General features: G+C 32.2%; 2 protein-coding genes across 4 annotated transcripts; both read right to left on the bottom strand.

Moving 5' to 3' along the window:
- Window positions 1–4: 4 nt before the first annotated feature.
- LOC137808539 (glutamate receptor 3.6-like) lies at window positions 5–5,003 on the bottom strand. Of its 2 annotated transcripts, none has more exons than XM_068609703.1 (7): window positions 4,727–5,003; window positions 3,819–4,124; window positions 2,350–3,704; window positions 1,993–2,270; window positions 1,792–1,823; window positions 1,288–1,694; window positions 5–729 (listed from the first exon to the last, which is right to left on the bottom strand). In XM_068609703.1, exons 2-7 carry the CDS (start codon window positions 4,084–4,086, stop codon window positions 250–252), a joined length of 2,820 nt encoding a protein of 939 aa, XP_068465804.1. In that variant the 5' UTR covers window positions 4,087–4,124; window positions 4,727–5,003; the 3' UTR covers window positions 5–249. The 2 variants fall into 2 exon arrangements, with proteins under 2 accessions (XP_068465804.1, XP_068465803.1); XM_068609702.1 differs by having other exon boundaries at window positions 4,470–4,955.
- A 4,516-nt stretch (window positions 5,004–9,519) lies between these two features.
- Window positions 9,520–13,190, bottom strand: LOC137808538 (glutamate receptor 3.3-like). 2 transcript variants are annotated; one of them, XR_011080720.1, is made up of 7 exons: window positions 13,074–13,190; window positions 12,566–12,842; window positions 10,749–12,067; window positions 10,384–10,661; window positions 10,253–10,284; window positions 9,738–10,144; window positions 9,520–9,659 (listed from the first exon to the last, which is right to left on the bottom strand). XR_011080720.1 is itself a non-coding variant. In XM_068609701.1 (6 exons), exons 2-6 carry the CDS (start codon window positions 12,828–12,830, stop codon window positions 9,822–9,824), a joined length of 2,217 nt encoding a protein of 738 aa, XP_068465802.1. In that variant the 5' UTR covers window positions 12,831–12,842; window positions 13,074–13,190; the 3' UTR covers window positions 9,706–9,821. The 2 variants fall into 2 exon arrangements, 1 of the variants encoding a protein (XP_068465802.1); XM_068609701.1 differs by lacking the exon at window positions 9,520–9,659 and having other exon boundaries at window positions 9,706–10,144.
- Between the last annotated feature and the right edge of the window lie 6,501 nt (window positions 13,191–19,691).

The raw sequence follows: 19,691 nt of genomic DNA, 5'->3' as shown, positions 1-19,691 counted from the left end.
TCTGTTGCATTCTAAATGAAAATTAGACGATTTTATTCAATATTATGTATCATACACAAATATAAGTACCAACAAAATTTGCAAAGCCAAGTTGTCCCCACACTTAGATTACAGACCCCTACAAATTGATATATCTTACAATTCTATGTACTAAAAAGGAAAAAAAAATTGTAGTAGGAACCCAGCAGATGCAATGGGAAATGAAGAGTGATGCTACAAAATTATGAGGAGCAAACAAGTATGCAACAGTTAGATTTCAGTAGCTGAATCAATTCTGTTTGATGATGCCTGAGAATAATCTTTGTTGGAGATGATGGATGATCCTACCTCACTTGTGCTCCTGTAGGACATGCCCTCTATTTTCTTTCTCTTCACACGGCTCTTGACAATCTCTTCCTTTTCATCTACAAATGAAAGGAATGTGCGCAGACGTGAAGATCCTGAGCCATGGCCAGAAGACTCCAGTTCCTCCCGGCCGTGTTTGGAGTACTGTCTCATGGTCTGAACAAGATATATGAGGAGAGCAAGAATACATGCCAATCCACACACCAGATAGAGGCCCCAGAAGCTTCTCAACTTGAGTCTGTCCACTTCAAGCTTTGCACCTTGTGATAAGCAGGCACTGCTCAAAAGCCATTTGTCATGGATCCTTTGTAAGTCTCCATTCTCTGCCAACTCCAATATGGCAGTTGAAAGATCCACTGCTAATGGTGAGTCCCGTGGAAAAGCCTAAGAAAAATGAAGGGCAATTAATCATGGTGTAGATTACAGTGCTACCAAAACATGAAATTAGAAAAGGTAACTTCCTGCCAACTTTTTCTGCCAGAACTAGAACAACAATTTAGGTAATTTAAGGAGTTCATAGGTACGAGATTATGCTCCAACTAATCAAGTAAAGGTTCCATGACTAAACTAATACATGCATGTATTACAATGTAGGAAATATATTTTAAACTCTGGCAGTGCAGCATGTCTGTTAGACCACAAAAATGAGGAGTTAGGAACAAGCTTGTGTACATTATGATTCGTCAGTAAAGTTTTATCTGGATTAATACAGATAAATCATTCAATCCCTTTTCCCAGGTGCTTCATGCTTGACTGAGTTAATGAACAATGTTTAAAGCAGAACAAAGTTTCAACCAGAGAATAGTCAAGAGGAAAATGCATTTACGATTCCTTTAGGAACAGATGAATAGAAAATAAAGCGAAAAGTATGGCAGGTTCCAAAGTTCACTGTGAAGGCAAAAAAATAAAGAAAATTAGGACTATTGGTAAGCAGATACTTACAAATCCCCAACCATTTCGGGTGAACTCTTGACCTACAATGCTAAACTCGCACCGGCTAGAAAGGAAAAGTTCTATGTAAGCACGCTCATCAACATATGCAGCAACACCACCCTTCTGGGGACCATTGTTTAGTGCTTTTGAAGTTTCTTCCTGTGTTTTCAGAGGAACCAGTCTGGATTCATCAATACCGATTTCCTCAATCAAATAAGTTCGAGTAAATGAACCCTGCAAGTAGCCAATAGGCTCTTTGCTATTTATTAAAGAGTCAATGCCTTTAACAGGTGAAGAAAGTTGTTGCACTGTGAGGATTGATGTCAAGCTAGCCGTGTAACTTGAGTTAATTATTAGAACTACAAATAACCATATAAGCAGCACAAAGCGACCAAGAGTGCTCACTGTATTTTCCCCTACATAGTACAGAAAAGAGTATTTCATACACCCAATGTAGCCATCACTTATACTTGGTACCATATATATCACAGAAGACAAAGGATTGGCACTTACTGTGAGCAAAGAACATGGTTGAAAAACTAAACCTGTCAAATAAACACATAAATAGAAGTTACAAACATATCTAAAGCTGTAAGTTGATCCAGAGTGAAAACGTAACATTGATACTCTTATTCAGTTGCAACATGCACAGCAGATTCAATATAGTGTGAGTTTGAGAAAGGGAGGAAAGAGAGAAAGACCAGATTCCCATACCACAAAATTGTGACTAGTTGTTGTCTGGGAGTTCCCCTGAAATCATCATTCAGCCTATGCTCTAAAATCCAAACAACAGCTCCCACTAATAGAAAAAAGATAGCTGTGACAGTCCACATCATTGGCGTAAATGGTTTAAGAAATGCCCAAGCATTGGAATCCATCTTCTTAACTGATGCTACTACCACCAGACCAGACTCAATATATGGCTGAGTAAAATCCACCATCTTTGTTCTTTCTGTTGTAATTGTAATGTCACCTACTGCAGCATCAAAAACCTGTACGGAAAGAAAAACTGGTCTCAGAAGTACCATACATAACACATCCAAACTCCATAAGTTATTGTAAGATACTCACATCCGCTGTGATAAGACGGACAAGTTCAGTGTTACTAGGATTGTTGTCACCATCTCCATATGAAACAAATTTATAGGGGACAGCATAGGGCAACAAGTTCACTGCAGAAAGAAATACATCAATGCAGAATCCCTTGAACATGTCAGTGCCTTGTACTTGAGAGACAAAATCCCGGTAACTAACCCTTTTTGGCACTCCAATTCTTAACATCCTTCCACTGTTTGGAAAAACCCAACCACGGGGCTTTTGGGTTGTTTCTCCTGGCCAAAACACAGGGAGTAGCTTTTGGCTTGCACTGGATCGATTAGGTGGTTTTGAATAAAGTTCTTCTGGAGAAACAATTGATAATCCAGTGTAATTAGACCAATAACCAACCCTCCGGGTTCCTGTTCCAATCACATTGATGATTTCATAAGCTGGATTAACAAGGTTTCCATCAGATGCATACTTGAATAGGCCTGATACTCCAGTCATATTAACCTCATAGATATGTTTACGCAACAGATTTCCTTCGTTGAAGATTTTCACGGCATCAAGATGCATGTTGTCTCCACGTATTTGAGATAGCTTTGGATCATGTGAAAATGTAATTTGATTCCCTCGTTTGAAAAATGCATCAAGTGCATGAGCAAGAGCAAACACAGTATCATATGCAAAGATACCATAAGTACTCAGACCAAGGGTACCATTACTACTATTTCCAGCAGTAGTCAAGTTTGTCCATCTAGAAACAAACCATCTTTTGAGCTTTGAATCTGGTACATACATACGAAGTGTAATGACCCCTTGCATGTCATCCGTTGCATCAGAAGATAGAGGGCTGTGTATATCCAGCCATGTAGAGAGAAAAGTAGTTGTTATCCAGACATACCCATTTTCCATCATCCCCAGAGACTTTGCCACACTTAACACTTTTGGACCCCAAGCAGTACTTGTGTGAAGAACTATAACCCTGGATTCTGCCAGGGCCACCTGAACAAGTACATCAGTAATCTCCTCTCTAGTTGCCTCAGGAGTCATAGGTGCTTTAAATGAAATCTTGCAACGCCTCTCGGCTAGCTTATCCCCTAATGCACCCATTCCATTCCTCCCATGGTCATCATCACCATAAACTGCAATAACCTCTCTCCATTCAAAGTAGTTAACAAGGTCTGCTATTGCAGTCATTTCATAAATGTCACTAAAAGCAGTTCTAATAAAGAATGGGAATTGAAGAGAAGAAAGGGTAGGGTCAGTGGCTGTGAATGATAGCAGAGGAACTTGGAGCTCATTTGCTATATGAGATATGACATGAGCTGTTGTAGAGGTCTGGGGGCCAATTATAGCCACAGTTTGTGTCGCCATCAGCTGCAAGGCTGTATTATGTCAAACAAGAATTATAATCTGCCAAACTTTTGATGTAACTTGTCTAACAGAAAACGATGTATTTTAAGTTTTGACACAGAAAAAATGGGAATATTCCCACATACCCTCAGCAATGCTCAAAAATCCTCTGTATTTGGTATCTTCTTGCATTGAGAGCTTCAACGTAGTTTGACCAAGAATAGATGGATCAGAATTTACATCTTCAACCGCCGCTTCTACAGCAGTTTTCACCATTTTACCAACACTGGTATTGAAAGAATAGAGAACTCCAATGTTTACCAAAGCAGGTATGGTGGAATTATCCGATACAGCTCCAGCTGAAAATAACCCTTCGAAGAGAACCATCAACACCACAAGCTCAACTCGAATCATGCCTGCGGTTGCCTTTTGCAAAACCAGTATCAATCACACTGCATAACAAACAAGTAAAACAGCATCTTCAGAGAATTTAAAAAGGGGAGATACTTGAAAGTAAAAAGTTCAACATTCATGCCCAAAACTGTGCCTTTTCAAACATTAAGAATAAACTGCACTTCTCAATCAAGAGCATATTTGGCACGCAAAGTTAGTCCCATGCCAAGTAACCCAAAACAGAAACACCAGCACAAAGTTGGAAAGCACATCTCAAAAACAACTATGAAAGGGAAAGAGTAAAACAATAAAGTTCCTCCCATCAAAGCAAAAAAGTAGCTGATTGCAAGGCTAGGTAACACAGCATGTGAATAACAGAACTTTAACCAAAAAGATGAATTTACCTGAGCTTGATTAAACTGCAGAAAACCTGACGTGGTTGAATTTAGAAATAAAAATATAAACTTTAGATGTACCCAAAAACAAAAGAAACCAGCTTTAAACTAAGACCATGATTTCACTGAAAGGAAGAAATAAATCAGAAGTGATACAAGACCATATTAGACAAAACTGGGAAGATGGAAAAAGAGTAGATCTTAAAAGAAAATTGTATGTTTGAGAAAGTGAGAATAGTGTTCATAAAAATGAACACTATTTTTACCTGAGGATGTTATTTGTATGGTTTCCTTTATCCTTATTTTAACTTTCTAGCATAAAGCCAAAAAGAACACTCGTAGCATCAATATTTTAGTGAAAGTTTTTGTACGACAATCTCCTCATTCCATTCTTGAAAGTTCTTGTTCCTATTCCTGTTCCTGTTCTATTCCTGCTACTACTCTCACCTCAAACGACAGTGACTTTGAAACGGGTGAGGCCAATTAAGTTAGTCCAGGAAAAGACAGAGAGAAAGACACAGTTTTTAGTGAAAAATTATGGTCGAATTTCGCATTTTACATGTGTTTTTATATCCACGTGTGTGTGTTTTCATGAGATAAGTTGTAGAATAATTAAAATTTATAGAGTAATATGATAATAATTATTAAAAAATAGTTAGTAATTGTTATGATAATGAGATTTAATGTTGCGATGTGTGAAAAGGAAATGGAATTATAGAAAGTGCATATGATTAATGGCAATGACTAGTGGGCCCCGCTAATGGTGTAGAGTACAGAGTCTCACTGCATACCAAAACGGGACATCACTTGACACACCAACTACAATTCTTTCACCAAAAATCAACATCATCTTGTCAAAAAATTCCCACAACCAACTACTTACTTTTACACATTATTAAAAAAAAACGTTTTTTTCTTCAACAGGACCCAATTCTCAAGTCTTCAAGGCTTTTTCTAATAATTTTTAAAAACTTATTTATAAATTATTATTGTTGCTACATCACTTAAATCGATTTTATAAGGTTAAGTTAAATGTAAAATTTATTTTTTAATATAATATTAGAATTATTTAAAATTTATTTTAATAAATATTTATTAGTTTTATTAAATCTCTTGTTATCAGATCATTTAAAATATATATTTCGATTTTATGGAATTGATAAGATTTAAAGTGTAATTTTTAATATTATTATATATATAAAAAAATTTAATTAAATTTCAACTATTTCTTGAATTTAAGTATTACCAATTAAGTTTTAATATAAAAAAAATTATCTATAAATGCTCAATTTCTTTTTAAGTACACTTGTTTGATCTTATCAATGTGATTGTTAATTTTGTCTTTCATCTCTAACTTATCAATCAATTTACTTAAAAAAGAAAAAAGAATTGAGCATTTAATAAAACAACCTTTTTAATAGTAACTTAATTAAAAATATTGAACATGATATTTAAAACTTAATCAAGTCGTAAATATAGTAAAGCCTATTCCTTTAAGTGAAGTGTGGATGTTTGAAAAAAGCAGTTACCATACCAACCAATTGTTTGTTTATGTTTAAACAAATTTGGTACTTTATTTTGTTAGGTTTGTAAACTCATCTTTTCGCAGGACAAATGTCGGACCACAATGCCCATTTTGGGTGGCTTTCTTTTGTGCTCAAAGTGGCATCCAATCCAGCAATTTGCGACCTACAAAAGTACGCTGAAAAATGTGCCAAAGAAGTAGCATTTGATATTTTAGTGTAATCGATGAAATAAATAAATAAAACTTTTAAATACTTTATTCCTTTTTGCAATGATGATTTATTAGATGGACACACATGGTTGCCACTTTCTACGATATGGAGAACATGGTTCGTGAGAGAACCACCAATCGATTAATATATCGAAAATGCTACTTTCAGAATGAGGGAACCGACCTACTGAATGGCAAAAATATAAAATCAAAAAATTGTAAAATTTTAAAGTCTTTGAAATTTAAAATGTTTTACTCTTTTAATCCTCTATAAAAATTATAAAAATATTTAATAATAATTGAATTTTATTTTATATAATAACTAATTATTTTTTACTTTTAAAATTAATTGCTATTTAATAATTTGTAATAGTGGAAATTAGAGGAAAAAAGAGAAGTAAAGGAAGAAAAGAAGGTTTTGGACAAATCGAAGATACACCTGAATAACTTAAGAGGAAAGATTATGAATAATTGGTAGTCAAAGATCATAGAAAATTTTAAAAATTTTAGATATTAATTTAAAAATTATTTTATAATTAATAAAAGTTATTTTAAATATTTTTTTAATTTATAAATTAATTTTTAATTTAATTAATATAATAAATAATTATTTTAGTTTTTAAATTTAATTTTTATTTATTAATTTTATTGTAGTGCATTATTAATTTGGTTAAGGATAAACTTGAGTTTTTAAGGATAAACTTGAGTTCTTGGATTTTTCTGATCTTGATATTCCACTACACAGTAAAGAATTCACAACTACATAAAAAAAGCTAAAAAAGAAAAGCTGATAAAATGAGAACTACAAAAAAAAAATAGAATTTTTAAAAAAAAAATCCAATAATAAGTAACATGACATCCACAAACAATTAAAATAATAATACTTTTTTAGTACATGGACAGTTAACAAAGAAATCCAGTGTGCGGTTGTCTGTGAATAAATGAAGATTCTTAATATATTAATCCCTTGTATATATTATAATCAGTCTTCATTAAATAATTAAAATACTTAATCTAAATATGATGGACACACAACACCAGTAAAATCCCAGAGCTTATTTACTCTAAAAATAGATTTAAGTGATTCATTCTTTTATAGAATATGTTTATTATCTACAATATAAGTAGCTACTCCATTTCTTCCATGCTCATCATCAACCAAAGTGATCAACAATTTCTGCCACTGAGCTCAGTGTAGGGTCTGTTGCTGCAAATGAAAGTAGAGGCACTTGCATCTCATTTGTTATGTGTGAAATCACATGTGCCATGACCCAGTTCTAGGGAAACTACATCAAATATCCTTGCTGGGGTAAGATTTTTTAAATAATATAACTTTTATTTCACGATTACTTTTCAAATAATCATCTTACGATACTGAATTATAAACAACTTCAATTTTCTGGTGTAGAATTTTTAATTGAATTACTTATAATTTTTCAAATAAAATCTTCTCCACTTTCACCCTTTGACTTAAAAGGATTTAAAAGACTATCTAAAGTATTATTTCCTACATTCTCATCAACAATAACAAAAGATGGAAGATATTTGTCATTGACTTTTGGTTTTGCCCCCAGCTTCTTCCTAGCTTCAAGGGCATTTGTAAAATTATAACGGGCTTCTAATTTGGATTGTAATTCATTCACCTTTTTCTTTTTGTGTCAAAAATAACAAATGGAGTTCTTCAACTTGATTGACTCTATTTTCTTTTTCTTTCTCCATATTAACATATTTTTCTTCCAATTTTGTAAACCTTCTTTCGAGGTTATCAATTCTTCCAAGCTACTCAATTTTGCCTTTAAATCTTCAAGCTCAATTTTTTCATCACAAAAGGACTTCTTCGGCAAGGTATTCTTTAAGTTGAGTTTGAACATCAAATTCATTGTCATCTCCACGTTTGCAAGCACTCATCCACTTTTATCCTTCAAGTGCAAAATTCGATCTTTCATGAAAATCGAATAACCTTTCTTTAGTAATAGTCCCATACTGAGAATATTATTCTTCAAATCAAGTACATAATAAACATCCTCCATAGTGTCTTGTTTTCCATCCTTTTGAGAAAAACATATTTTTCCCTGACCTTTGATGAAAACCTTTGTTGAGTCTCCGAAAGACACATGTCTATTTTCTATCTTTTATATATCAAGAAAGAGATGTTTGTGCTCACACATATTAAGTTAATTTTGTTTCAATAGCTATAAGAGTGTCTTCCGATCATAAGATTAATCGAACTATAACCGATGTGATGATTTTGGCTAAGTATGAAGTAATTTGAATCTCAATTTTTCTAAAAAAATACAAATATATTGGTGAAACCATCCCCCACGACATAATTTGGTATCCAACCCAATAAACCTATATGTCTTTGTATTAAAGATCTATCACCATAAAAAAGAGTGAGTATTAACTGTTTTTAATTCTATAAATATACTCTTCCTCCATCAAAAGAGAGGAACAAATATTAAAGATCCTAAACCCTAAGTTCATCATTTTTTTTTGCGCACATAAGAGTACCCAACTTCAAATCACTACCACCAGTAGCAAAGCTCGCCAGTTATAGTTATACGTTGAATCTCGATGAATAAGTTTCAGATTATATGATTTAAAAATATATTATAAACTTTACAGTATAATTTAGAAACACCTTCTTTTTTGGTGGAGCCTTCTATGTCAAGTAAGTGAAGAATTAGAATACCAATTGGTTGGATGGCGACACAATTGAGGTTTGCGATGATGAGTATGTGGGGATTTTGGTTGAGAGACATGGTTCTTGGGTTCAGAAGGGACGAAATTTTGGTGTTTGGGACATAGTTTGTGCAGAGTGAACATAGTTGGACTATTCAGTTACTTTCAATTGCATGTGTCAGACATATTTTTCACATATTTAACAAAACAGTAGGAAAAAATCCTTAAAGATCAAGAATTGGAGTCAACCAGACCTTTTGTGCTCATTATGAACATATTTGGTATTATGTTTTTACGTTTAAATTGCAAGATTTGGGTAGTTAATCTTGCGCAGTGGCATTATTTTCTATGTGGACACTAACAGTTGAGTCATCCAAAGATCCACCTTCGTGCACAACCTTTCTACAAGAGCACTTTTCCTTTCGCCTTCTCTTTGCCCTGTATTTCACTTCCTCTTCTCTTTCATTCACAAAGGAAAGGAACGATCGAAGACGAGAGGATTGAGATGAGTGCTCCAAGTTAGTATTGGAGTGTCTACTAAATCGGTAGGCCATCCTTGCAGCATAGCAAAGGAGAGCAATGAAGCATGCTATGCCACTGAGTAGGAACAGACTCCAAAAGCTTTTTAGCTCTAGACGGTCTATGCCTTGTTTTGCACCCTCTGAGCTGCATGCACTTCTTGTTAGCCATTTGTCATGAATTCTCTGAAGATCACCATTCTCTGAAAGTTTTAAGATGGCAGTGGACATGTCAATGGCTAGGGGAGAGTCTCTTGGGAAGGCCTGCAACAATTTAAGCATGCTCAATCTCTTAGTGGTTTGGAGTTTGAAGAATGAAAATAAAAGTACAAAAGCACTCACAAAGCCCCATCCCATCTTGGTGAACTCTTGGCCAACAATACTGTATTCACATCTGGTATCCAGGAAGAGTTCCATGTATGCACGTTAATCTATTATGGCAGTCACTCCTCCATTAGCAGGGCCATCTTTCAAGGCCTTTTCATATTCTGATGGGGAGTTCAGAGGAACAAGCCTTGATCTGTGTATGTTTAGCTCCTCTGTCAGATAACTTTCGGCAAATGAACCCCTCAGGAAACCAATGCGATCGTTGCTTATAACTAAGCTTTCAATTCCTTTAACCGGTGAAGAGAGTTGCTCCACAGTTAGGATGGAGGTGAGGCTTGCAATGTAGCTTGAGTTGAGTATCAAAACCACAAACAGCCATATGATCAGCACTAAGCGACCAAGGGTGCTCACAGTTTTTTCTCCTGCATAGAAGTTATTTATATCTACTGTCTTCTAGAAATTGAGTTTGTGTTCACTACATGAGGAAAGCAGAAAGGATAACAAGATAACAAAAGGTTCCAATCACTTACTTTGTGCAAAAAATAGGGTTGAGAAGCTAAACCTGTAGAAATAAATGATCAAGATGTCAGCCATTGATAAAGTATGCTAGTAATCATGTCAATGAAGTCCATATTTGAAAATTTTCTAGGCACTTACTTACCAAATAATGGTGACAAATTGTCTTCTAGCAGGGCCTCTGAAGTCATCATTTATGCGACGCTCTAAAATCCACACAACAGCTCCCACCACCAAGAAAAACATTCCTGTCACAAACCACATCATTGGACTGAAAGGTGATAGGAAAGCCCAAGCACTGGATTTCAACTTCTTGATAGGTGCCACAACAACTAGCCCAGACTCAATATATGGCTGTGTAAAGTCCACTATCTTAGTTCGGTTAGTGGTGATGGTTATGTCTCCCACCACAGCATCGAAGGCCTGCACATAAAATAAGCAATTTCTATGCAAGAATTTCGAATTAACAAAACATCAAATGAAGATAGGTTATGAAAACTTGATACTCACACCGATTGTTATCATGTGAAGAAGATGTGAATTTAATGGGTTGGTTTTAGCATCACCAAATGGAATGAACTTGTAGGGAACAGGATAAGGCAACAAGTTGAGAGCAGCAGTGAACACATCTATGCAATAACCACCAAACATCTCAGTTCCCTCAATTCTTGACACAAACTCACGGTAACTAATTCTTAGTGGCACCCCAATTCTCAAGGTTCTTCCATTGCTGGAAAAAACCATTTGATCTGGCCAAATCACCCCATAAAGTCCATCACTAGAATTGTAGTGATTAGGATGTTCCCCAGTATGGAGGCCAGAGGGTTCAGACCAATAACCAATCCTCCTAATTCCAGTGCCTATCACATTAATGATTTCATATGATGGATGCACTAAGTTTCCATCCGGATTAAACACCATCTCACCAGCTAAACCAGTTCTGTTCACTTCCAAAACTTTTTGAAGCAACATGCCACCATTAACAAAGACCCTCATGGTATCAAGATTAAGGGTGTCCCTTCTTAACATGTTTAGACTTGAATCATTTGAAAATGACAAAGTTCCCCCATCTTTAAAAAATGAATCCAGTGCAGAAGCAAGCACCCAAACCGTGTCATAGGCGTAGAAACCAAAGATATATAATCCAAAAGGGTCCTCATTAGAATTTTCTTTTCGGCTCAGTTTATCCCACCTAGAAATAAATTTTCTTTTCATGTCTGATTCTGGTGTGTGCATGCGCAAGGTGATAACACCTTGGATGTCATTCATGGTTGGAGATGTTGACAAGGAGGGGTCTGAATCTAGTGCTGTAGAAAGCCAATCTGTGGCTATCCACACATAACCACTTCCCATCATGCCAAGTGTCTGAGCCGCATGAAGTACTTCTAGACCACAAGAAGTGTACATGTGAATGATTATTACCTTAGACTCCATTAAAGCTACCTTAATTAGTGCACTGTTTGTTTCTTCCAGGGTTATATTATCCGGCTTAAAGGGTACTTTATATGATATTTTGCAACGTTTTTCTGCTAGCTTATCCCCTAAGGCTGCTATACCATTTCTTCCATGATCATCATCAACGTAAAGGGCAATGACATCTCTCCATTGAAAGTGATCAGCAATTTCTGCAACAGCAGCCATCTGGTACAGATCACTCTGTGTTGTCCTAACAAAATATGGGAACTGCAGTGAAGTGAGTGTAGGGTCTGTTGCTGCAAATGAAAGTAGAGGTACTTGCATCTCATTTGCTATGTGTGAAATCACATGTGCCATTACTGAGTACTGGGGACCAATTATGGCAACAGTTTCTCTTTCCATCAACAGAAATGCTGTAACAGTTTTTTCGGAAAATCAGAATTAATTCTCCCACTTTGTTATAGATACAAAATAGGCGGTAACAATAAGCCGATAATAGAAAATAGAGAAAAAAAAATAATGACACAAAATTTTTAACTTTGGAAAACCTTCTTAACTAAAAATAAAAATCCACCGAACCTAATCCAGAAAATGTATTCACTATGAAAGTGGGATTACAATATTTGTTTCTCTCACTGAGGATAACACTCAATCTCAACCATCAAGTATGAAATATAATGTCTCTCTAGTCTTTTATTAGGATTTCTAATCTCACAATATGGTGAACATCATCTCTCTCTTGCTCACTATGTTGTTCTTCTCATTTGGTTGCTTTTCTCTTCTTCACACAAAAAGATTAATGCTCGTTACATTTTCAAGTGAGAGTTATATACTAAGAAATATGTTTCTATATGGGGCAAACGAGCAAAAGAATGAAAAGGAAAACTGGGATGTGTTTGAAAAGGACGTACAATCAATGATTCCTAGGAATCCAGTGGATAATTTGGTGTCCAGCATTGAAATCTTAAGCTTAGTTCCGTTGAGAATCGTTGCATCAGAATTTACGTCATCCACTGCAGCTTGTATGGCCACTTTAGCTACTCTGCCAATTCTGGAATTGAAAGATAAAATTGCCCCAATGTTAACAGCACGTGGTCTTGTAGAAACAGAACTGATTCCTTTTGAGGGAAAACCACTGTAGAAGACGACAAGAACAAGAAGCAAAACTTTGCTCATGTTGTACTTTTACTGCAAACAATACAAGGGAAAATAAAACAAAAAAATCCTAGTAACTTGTTAGTATATATATAATAAAGAAATTGTACAATAACATGGCTGATTTGTAAACAGTATTGAGGCATGAAATATCTTTGAATGAAAGATATGATATATGAGTAAAGACAAAAGTTGCACATAAAAAAACTATACAAAATATTCTTGCAGAGATATATAAGAAATATTTGGACTGTGGTGGCGTACTTTGATGAAAACTAAGGAAGCAGAAAGCTTGGAGTGAAACTGAGGAACACGAATGTGTCTTCTTACACTTTTAATGAAACAACTGGTTGTAGTTTATGATGTTGGAGATGATGTTCTGAGGTGAAGCATGGCGTGAATCCTTTTATAATAGTAGGCCATGAATACTGAGTTCGGTGCTATAAAGTAGTTTTTATTGTAAATGCTTTCTGTTAGTTTTTATTTTCATTCTATATCACATCTTTTCTCATGGAATGAATAAGGTGTATCATTGTCGATCATTTTATCCTTGTTGCTTCATGTTTTCTCTACCACCCTATTTACATAATGCAAGTATACCAATACTTATTTATAGTAATCAAAATATTGTTTAAAGGAATTGAAATTGTTAAATACTAAATTACTGATAAACATTAGGTTAACAACGATTAGTTATAAGATTAAAAAAATAAAAAAATAACTATAATTATAAAGAAAAAGTTTAATTAGTATAAAAATGTTAAAAAAATTGATTTTCTATTTTTTTTTATATGTTCTTGACTTTTTTAGTGGATGCAAGTATTTTTTGAGTTAATTAAAAGTTGGTTAACCTTAATTCTTTAAAGTTTAATATTTTTTCATAATTTTATTCATACTTAATATAACAGTAGATGTGTTTGACTAAAATGATGTATAAATTCACTGTTTTAAGTTATATTCATCTAAAAAAAATTATTTTATTTATTTTATTAGATGATCTAGTGATTACACGTAGTAGACAGTTGGATAGGAGTGTCTGACTAGACGGTCTAAAGGAAGTGGATCGAATCACATGAGCATTCAAGTTGTTTCCTTGAATCTAAATGAAAAACAAAATTTTAATTAGAGAATAAAATCTTTAATATCTCATAAACAAAACTGGAAGCAAATCTATTACCAAAATACAAAGAAATAGAGTTTGTGATAAAGTTGGAAACAAAATATGAAAATTTTGAAAAATTGGAAACTTAGAAACTATGAACAATATATAAACTGATATATTTTCAAGATCCTTGAAGAAAAGAACCCTATAAAAGATGCAAGCTTCAAGGATTCACAACGACAATCTATGATGTAAACTTCATTTATACGATTATTTCTTTAGTGTTAGACAATTTAGAATGGGTTAGACAATCTAACTTGAGTTAGACGGTCTAGACTAAAATTATTTTAATTTAATTGCTAAACAACAATTATCAAACCCAAAATCTCAAATCATTTAGGTATTTTGAGAAATTCAATAGAATTGTTTAAAGGAATAATTATCTCAAATAAAATGCTAATAAATGTACCCAAATTCTCAATTTACTTATAGATCTTTTAGCATCAATTTCTAAGATTTTTTCTTATGCAGCTTAGCAAGAACGGTAATCTTGTTGTAACTAATTCTTAACTAGAGTTAACATAGATGCCAAGAGAATTATGATGAATGCCATAATTGTCACTAACCTCCATTCTCACTAAACTACCATTGATTGTCATTAAATATTACAAAGTTTGTCTTATTGCAAGATGATGCACTCAAACAAAAGATCTTGACTTTCTCGACACCTTTATTCTTATTCTTGCTTTAGATATTATACACAATTGATAACTCAAACAACTTGACATACATAACAACTTTTTACATGATGATTTTTATGAAAAAGTTTATATACAACTCCCTCTTACATACCTCTCACATCCTCACATATATTGGCATTTTATTCACATACATTCTTTTTATTGTAGATAACTTATCTTTTCTTGGGGAATGAATATGCACATACGTATCATTACACTACAAGAAAATCATGAAATAGAAACCAATTTTTAGAGACCAAAATAATTAGTTACAATAGGAACTAAAATAGAGACCATTTTAGAAACTAAAAAAAAAATTGGTTTTTAAATTAGTTTTTATTATTTCCTATTATTGTTAAATAGTTTCTAAATTGGTATCTAATTAGCAACTAAGGTTTTAACTACCAATTATTTAGTTTCTAAATTTGGTAGCAAAAATCTTGGTTGCTAATTAGATACCAATTTAAAAACTATTTAACAATAATAAAAAATAATAAAAACTAATTTAAAAACTAATATAAAAACCAATTTTTTTTTTAGTTTCTAAATTGGTCTCTAATTTAGTTATTATTGTAACTAATTATTTTGGTTTTTACAAATTAATTTTTATTTCATAATTTTTTTAGTGTTATTTCTTATTACTTCACCGTACTCTGCTTATTTAATGAAGTTTGTTATATTTTGTAAGCCCATTCTTTTAAATGAGTAAGATGAGACGAAAATAATAATAATAATAATAATAAAAATAAAGTTTGTTAGCAACTAGAAGAAAATTAACATTTTTTAGTTAAAAGGTAAGGTATCATTGTTGGTAATAATGAGTTTCCAAGAAATAGAGATTATTAAAATGAATTATTTCTTTGAATGTTTTTTTATACGTATTTATAAGAAACCAAATATTTATCAGAGTGTTTAAAGAACTCAACTATCTATTATCTGTATTGGATTTTGTTAGTTGAAAAGATATATATGAATGAGATATGAAACATGACTTATTTAAAGAAAAGAATATTAATCAAGAAGATAAGTGATTTGTCAGAAATCTGTGCATCTGGCGAAATATTATAGGTATTGATTAGCATTTTTGGAAATAATATAGAAGAGTTTTTGTGTGTGTAGAGAATAACCTCCTTCAGAAAACAGTAATTCTTTGTTGTGGAAAAAAGTGCAAAAGAGAGAATATATGAAAAATAAAAAGGCGAAAATATCTTCTTGAGACAACAAAACTAACACTATAATTGAACTCAAATAGAGAAAGTAATGTAAAAGATTCAATATCGTATGATAGGTGTGTTACAATCTCATTATGTTGTTTAGTAATAAGTTTAATTAGTGGGAACTGTGTATCACACCCAAAAGTGGGAACTATGTGTTACACCAAAGAGGGACTGCTACTCGTAATTGGTGGTTGACATTGAAAAGAAAACATATGATGTTAAGATACATGCTCGTTTAACAATAATATTAAAATATTCTAGTGGGTTTTTAAATAAGGATAAAAGACAAACAAATAAAAATTTTTATTGATTCGATCCACTTAATACTCACACATCGTTTATGAGTTGATATGACGATAAAAGTACGCATTCATTCCTTAACCTTCATAAATGTCTTTTTGGAATAAAATTATGACGGAGCTCTGAGTTTCAAAACAGACATTACTTCAGATGTGATGATTGACCATAGTGATGTTATCTCAATGAACATGACGTTCAAACATTGTGTCATATGTGAGAATGGAAACATAATTCCAAAGACGAACTCTCATTCTCTTAGTTCTCGACTTGGGTGCTTGTTCCGATACACCTAATAGTCTCACATCGTTTAGAAGTCAATACCAAAGACAATTTAATTATATCTTCTACACTTAACCCATCGAGACGCTTTTCAAGGACAAAACCGTGATAAAACTCTGAATTTCAAAGTGGCAATACCTCAAATGTGGTCATTGATCATAGTGATGATATCTCAACAAAGTTGAGATAATGCTAAAAAAGTTATAGCCGAAGATACAAGAGCCAAAAATGAAACATTACCTTGGTCTAGGGCAACGTGTCCCATTGTGACAACTTTTGGGTGAAACTTGAGCTGCCAAATTGACGTGGCACCTCAAAACCATATAACACATCATTAGAGAAAAAATCATTTTGACATGTAGCTATAATTATCATTTAATGGTAATAATTACTGCCTTAATTTGCATATCTCAGACCAAGAGTATATAAGCTCGGACCGACGAGCTTAGTAAGTGATCGCAAAGTCCAACCTATAAAAATACAATATATTTATACAAGCTCGACAAAGATACGAACAAAGTTAAAATTTAAAATAAAAGCCCAATTGCCCTAAAATTGAGTTTCTAAGCTTGCGAGCTTCTTGTGTAGTACCAAATACATAAATCATGGAGCAGTTAATATCCGTCCACGATAATGAAAATTAATCACCTACAAAGGTTGTGTATCTCAAAGGTACTGGAAAGTAATTGACTATGTTGCCAGATTATTAAGATAATATATAGACACTATAAGAAAATCATTAAATAGAAACCAATTTTAGAGATAAAAAATAATTAGTTTTTATAGTGGCTAAATTAGAGATTACTTTAAAGACTAAAAAAATTATTGGTCTCTAAATTTGTTTCTATTACTTATAAATAGTTTCTAAATTGGTATTTATCAGTAATAAAAACAAATTTAGAAACTAATAATTTTTTTAGTCTTTAAAATAGTTTCTAATTTAGTCACTGTAACAACTAATTATTTTTTGTATATAAAATTAGTTTCTATTTAATGATTTTCTTGTAATGAGACCCAAGAACCTATAAATACCAATAGAGGAAGTATTCTTGGAGACCTCACTTTTTCTAATTTAACTATCTCTCATATACATTAATACTCTTTATTAACGTGAACATCAGAAAGTCTTATAAAGATGAACCATCAATCAACTTTCATCATCAAACTCGACAACCAAGAAGTCAATTAACTCACACAACTCAAACATCTATCTCAAATGACTCCATCTCATATTTAATAAAAATATTTATTAATGAAGAATAATAAAACTTCACCATAAAGGACACTAACACTAAAACCCTTCTCTTAAAAAAGAAAAAGACATAAGTCAATAAGAATTTTTATAAAAAATTATAATAGTAGGCAAATCTCAAACAAATAGTTAAAATTTGTGATTGGAATGTAAAATATGTTACATGCTTATTAAATAAGTTTTAATTTTGTCCAAGAGTCGTTGCATCTCATCTGTTAATAAGATGATGTGATTATGTATAATCATGATCGATGTAGTGTGATTAGATATTTTTAGTATTTAATTTAAAAATAACTCAAACGGTGTAGTTTTTTTGGTAATAGTGCATTGACTTAATTGACTTAATATTTTGATGTGAAGGTTTTAAAGGTGTTGTTTATGTAAAATCGTAAATGGTGATGAAGTGGAAGTGGAGTTTGTGGAGCCATAGTCCTTGAAGTTAAGTTTCAAGTATCTAGAGTGTCTTCTCAATCTCTTCTTTTCCATTTACCACTACAAGAAAATTATGAAATAGAAACCAATTTGTAGAAACCAAAATAATTAGTTACAATAATAACTAAATTAGAGACCATTTTAGAAACTAAAAAGAAATTTGGTTTCTAAATTAGTTTCTATTATTTTCTATTATTGTTAAATAGTTTCTAAATTGATATTTAATTAGCAACTAAGGTTTTAACTACCAATTATTTAATTTATAAATTTGGTAGCAAAAACCTTGATTGCTAATTAGATACCAATTTAAAAACTATTTAACAATAATAGAAAATAATAGAAACTAATTTAAAAACTAATTTTTCTTTTAGTTTCTAAAATGATCTCTATTTTAATTCCTATTGTAACTAATTATTTTGGTCTCTAAAAATTAGTTTTTATTTCATAATTTTCTTGTAATATACAAACACTTATTTCTTCGTCATCAAATTTTTAACATAAAAGCATTTTTATAAATAAAAAATAAAAAATTATGTTTGATCATTTCCACCTACAACAAAGGGATAGTTGTCGTTATCCCATCATAAGTCATATCATAAAAGTGACCATTATATCTCTTATTATCCAACATATTTTTAATAAAATTAATAAAAATTACTTGTTATTTTACACTAATATATTAAATATAAAATTATATATTTTTAATACATAAAAATAAGTAAAAATTAAATAACATAAACTCAATTGAAAAAATATAAAAATTTTGAACACTCATTACACACAAAAATTAATGAAAACTTAAGTAAAATACCTAAATTTATAAAGAATTTAAAACTTAAATAAACTTACATATTATTAGCCAATCAATTTATTTGTAGTACAAGACATTCCGAAATCTTAGTTACAGCTTCAAATACCTGTCCTAACATTTTTTACAAATATAGTGGCATGTCCCTGTTAATGTGGGGTGCCCTTTGGAAATTTGTTGACAATTCCATTTAAATCTCACAGCATATTAATAAAATGGCAAAAATTATAAACAATTGTTTTTGCACTCAATTTTTGTATAATAGTTTTACACGCCAGAAATAAGAAATGAGAGAAAAATGTAATTAAGATTACGAAAGTGATATGGTGAATAGTGATTAAAAAAAGTAAATTACGAAGCAAATTGAAGGAAATTAAATCTTAACAGCTAAAAAAATCAATACAATTAGAAGATTTGGTTTCGTTGGATCACAACAGGTATGAAAAATTAAAGACAGCAATTCGTGTGATTCACCTAACAAAATTATTCTTTTTGGTGCTTCCTTTTTAGTTGATGAATTCAAGTGGTAAACGATAAAAATTGATGCAAGTGAATATAATTGACCAATATTTTCTTGCATTTAATCATGCCATAGTTTTAAATACAATTCATTAATAAGCCTGAGTATCTTGTCGTGATCATCTATTAATTACAATCATGAATGCTTTCTAATTTGAGTGGTAGATAGATTAATTAGAGTAAATAATCATGAGAGTGGCTTCTAATTAGATGCAAAATGTTTGTCAATTCTC

This window comes from Phaseolus vulgaris, chromosome 3, assembly GCF_000499845.2.
Source record: "Phaseolus vulgaris cultivar G19833 chromosome 3, P. vulgaris v2.0, whole genome shotgun sequence".
NCBI lineage: Eukaryota > Viridiplantae > Streptophyta > Magnoliopsida > Fabales > Fabaceae > Phaseolus > Phaseolus vulgaris.
This window is presented reverse-complemented; position numbering and strand designations above follow the sequence as displayed.